Source organism: Sebastes fasciatus, chromosome 1 (assembly GCF_043250625.1).
Source record: "Sebastes fasciatus isolate fSebFas1 chromosome 1, fSebFas1.pri, whole genome shotgun sequence".
Lineage (NCBI taxonomy): Eukaryota > Metazoa > Chordata > Actinopteri > Perciformes > Sebastidae > Sebastes > Sebastes fasciatus.
The window spans coordinates 7124355-7127987 of NC_133795.1; the positions used below are offsets into that span (position 1 = coordinate 7124355).

Genomic DNA, 3633 nt, shown 5'->3' on the forward strand with positions numbered 1-3633 from the left:
ACTAAAAGCTCCGGAGCCGGTTTGTTCTGCAGAGCTCTGCAGGTGAATGTGAATGTGAATGGAGGAGGAGTGGTGGAGAGCGAGCCCTTCTTGTTTGACGTCTCCATGGAGACCGCCCGAGCGGCGCCAGGCTGACAGGCGTCAAGGCTCGGATGAATGGGTGACGTCACCGCGCTGGCGCCTGCCAGTCTGCTCGGGCTTGTTTGGACAATCTGAGGGGGAAGATTCAGAAACAGAGCGATGCGATCTGTGAGTGTGCACACAAGGCTGAGCACACACTGCAGAAACATGTGAAGGAATCCGTGAAGCTGCTGCTCACACTGGGCTGATGTTGTTATGTTGGCTCTGGTGCAACATCTGTGCAGATAGAAGCACTGGCTCTTTAAATAGCATTTATATTAAAAATGTGAAGCTGTTTTTAACTACTTCAATATGCAAATTCCTTTAAAACTGGATTAAATACCGAGCAGTGAGTCAGTCTGTGGAATCCCCAGAATATTAATGATGTTCTCAAGAAAATCGTGCAAAAAACATGCATTTATAAACTATTATATTTTGCAGATCCTTGTCAAATACAATACCTTAATTTATAAGCATAACATATGTTACTATACAGTGATGGAATGTAACTAAGTACATTTACTCAAGTACAAATCTGAGGTGCTTGAACTTCATTATTTCTGTTTTAATGCCACTTTATAGTTCTACTTTATTACATTTCAGAAGGCAAATACAAAACTTTTATCCTGTATTTCACGGCTAAAGTTGCTTGTTATAATTTCCCGAATAAAATATAGAATCTGTTTATAAACTGTGATGCATTACTTATAGATTAAAGTACCCAACAGTATACAAAATAGATTCACATTGGCCAGCTAAAATATTAAAGTAAGTAGTAACTGTTACTAGATCTGTACTGATAATTCAATAATATAGTATACAATAATATGGCACTGAAAGGGGCCATTATCTTACTTAATGAGTACTTTAACTTTTGATACTTTAAGTACAGTACAACTATTATATTTTGCAGATCCTTGTCAAATACAATACCTTTAATTTATCAGCATAACATATGGTGGAATGTAACTAAGAACATTTACTCAAGTACGAATTTGAGGTTCTTGACCTTTACTTATTTATATTTTATGCAACTTTATACTTCTACTTTATTGCATTTCAGAGGGCAAATACTTTACTTTTTAAGTAAAATTGTTTGGACAATCTGGGGGGGGGGGGGGGAGATTCAGAAACAGAGCGATCCGAGTGTGCACACAAGGCTGAGCACACAGTGCAGAAACATGTGAAGGAATCCATGAAGCTGCTTGCTGCTGCTGCTCACACTGGGCTTCCTTCAGCACATATAGACAGGCAGGAAAAAGAGAGAGAGTCTGTGCTGCAAGGAGAAAAAAGTGCAGTTTTGTGAAGCATAAAGAAAAGCTTTGAGTTTAGAGAAGTGGAGTGGGAATGAATGCACAGCATATTTCTCTAAAACAATCAACAATCTGTCCTCAAATAAATCGAATAAACTGCTAATCTATTTACTGACTGCATTCCACTCTTTACAAACTTTTTTTTTCTGCACAAACTTCATCATCCTAATTAAAAAGTGAATCTTTTCCCAGAATTGTTTTGGCCACTCTATGTGTCTCCAATTGTCTTCCTTTTTCTTTTTTTTTAACAATGTGTTTATTGTTTTTTTTGTTATACAAACATAACATACCCATTCTCTCTTAACTTTTCCCTTTCTCACTGGGCCAAAATCAATATACAGCTTCACAGTATCAATCATACAATTAAACAGTTAAATGGTACCTCTAACAAAATGAAGAGTCCATTCCCTTCTGAGGGTCTACCACCAATTGTCTTCCTTTTACAGTACTATTGTCATCACACATCTGCAGAGAGGCTAAATCTAGGGCACTGTGGTAGTCTAATTATCATTAGCCATTCATCCCATTCATCCTGCTCCATCCCACACACATTCCCACAGTAACATACCCAGAGCCATTCACCACCCCTTAGACTGTCCCCAGGCTATCTACACCTGCAGAGTCCCCAAGCCATGGACAGCTGGATTCCCACATATTACCCATAAAAGACACACATTTGTTTCCATTTGTAACGCCATCCCTCAAACAGATTGTAAATCCCGATAACCAGGCGAGAGCTCTCATTGGCTGGGAATGCTGCAGCAGACCAACCCATCAATACAAAAGCAGCCATCTCATTGGTTCACTGTCTTCAAACAGGAGGACTCTGGCACGCCCTCATCTCCAGCTCTGCTATAAAGCTGAGGAGGTTTGCCCATGTGGATGTTGCAAACTGTCAACATAACCTCGCCAAGAACTCTAAAGAGGAGAAGCATTGCTGAACTACTTTACATCCCTTTGGAAACTACATCACCTACACTAATCAACATGAAGGTTGTCGGATCTACCTGCGCCCTGAAGAGCAAGGTGGGCGGTGAGGACATGGTCCGCTGTCTGTCCGAGCAGAGCTTGACCATCGCCAAGTGCAAGATCCCTCTTCTGGACGAGCAGATGAGCGCCTTCCTGCACGACATGAACAGCTGCTACAGCAAGTTGAAGGAGCTGGTGCCCACACTGCCCACCAACAAAAAGGCGAGCAAAGTGGAGATCCTGCAGCACGTCATCGACTACATCTGGGACCTGCAGGTCGAGCTGGACGAGCCGGAGAAGAGCCGCCAGCACTCCGCTGGCGGCGTCACTCGCACACCGCTGACCACCCTGAACGCAGAGATCGCAAGCATCGCAGTGGAGGTAAATATCTGCTCACATATAGTGCAGAATAAACCTGAGAGTGTGTCAGTGTCCTACAGAGCTGCATGCACCACTCTGACATGTGTTATTGAGCGTCAGTGTGCGTGCGTAAAGTTGGTAAGTCCGTGCGTAAAAGTACCTTTTACGCACCAGAAAGCACTAGAAAGTAGCTTTTACGCACCAGAAAGCACCAGAAAGTAGCTTTTACGCACGGACTTAGCAGTAAATGTTGCTTTTACGCACCAGAAAGTAACTTTTAAGCACGGACTTATCAGTAAAAGTAGCTTTTACGCACCAGAAAGTAGCTATTACGCACGGACATAGCAGTAAAAGTAGCTTTTACGCACCAGAAATCACCAGAAAGTAGCTTTTACGCACGGACTTAGCAGTAAAAGTAGCTTTTACGCACCGGTTTGCTTGTGACTGCTTTCTATCCATGTAATGCAGATGTACTAATCAACCTTTCTTTTTCTTTCCCCTGCAGAATGGATGCTCAGACGACAGGATAATGTGCCGTTAAGAGCTCTTGGAGCACCGAGAAGAAGAAGAACGAACAAGGCAATCTGATGTGACTTATTGAGCACATCTATAAAAAAACCTTGAACTGTGTAGGGACGTTTCAAACTCCCAAAGCTAGAAAAACAAACGCTGTGTGGACATCCATCCTCCAGCAGAGAGGATCTCTCTCACTCTCGGCTCTCGATTCATCAGAGGGCCCTGAGAGAAGAAGAAGAAGAAGGAGAAGAAGAAGACTGGTGGTGTCCAGATCTAGACTGGGTTAGCCGGGGGACCAAGACATGTTCAGTTGCAACCAGCATCGCCTGTTGCTTGTAGAGTTTCTAAAAGAAAG

General features: G+C 42.8%; 1 protein-coding gene across 1 annotated transcript in view; it reads left to right on the forward strand.

Moving 5' to 3' along the window:
- The first annotated feature begins 2294 nt into the window (after positions 1-2294).
- The window catches only part of id1 (inhibitor of DNA binding 1, HLH protein), a 1550-nt gene continuing 211 nt past the window's right edge, over positions 2295-3633 (forward strand). The window contains exons 1-2 of the mRNA XM_074612413.1: positions 2295-2783; positions 3268-3633. The exon at positions 3268-3633 is cut by the window's right edge and continues 211 nt beyond it. Coding sequence (XP_074468514.1) covers positions 2310-2783; positions 3268-3303 — 510 coding nt within the window. The 5' untranslated portion in view covers positions 2295-2309 and the 3' untranslated portion in view covers positions 3304-3633. The remainder of the gene's footprint in view (positions 2784-3267) is intronic.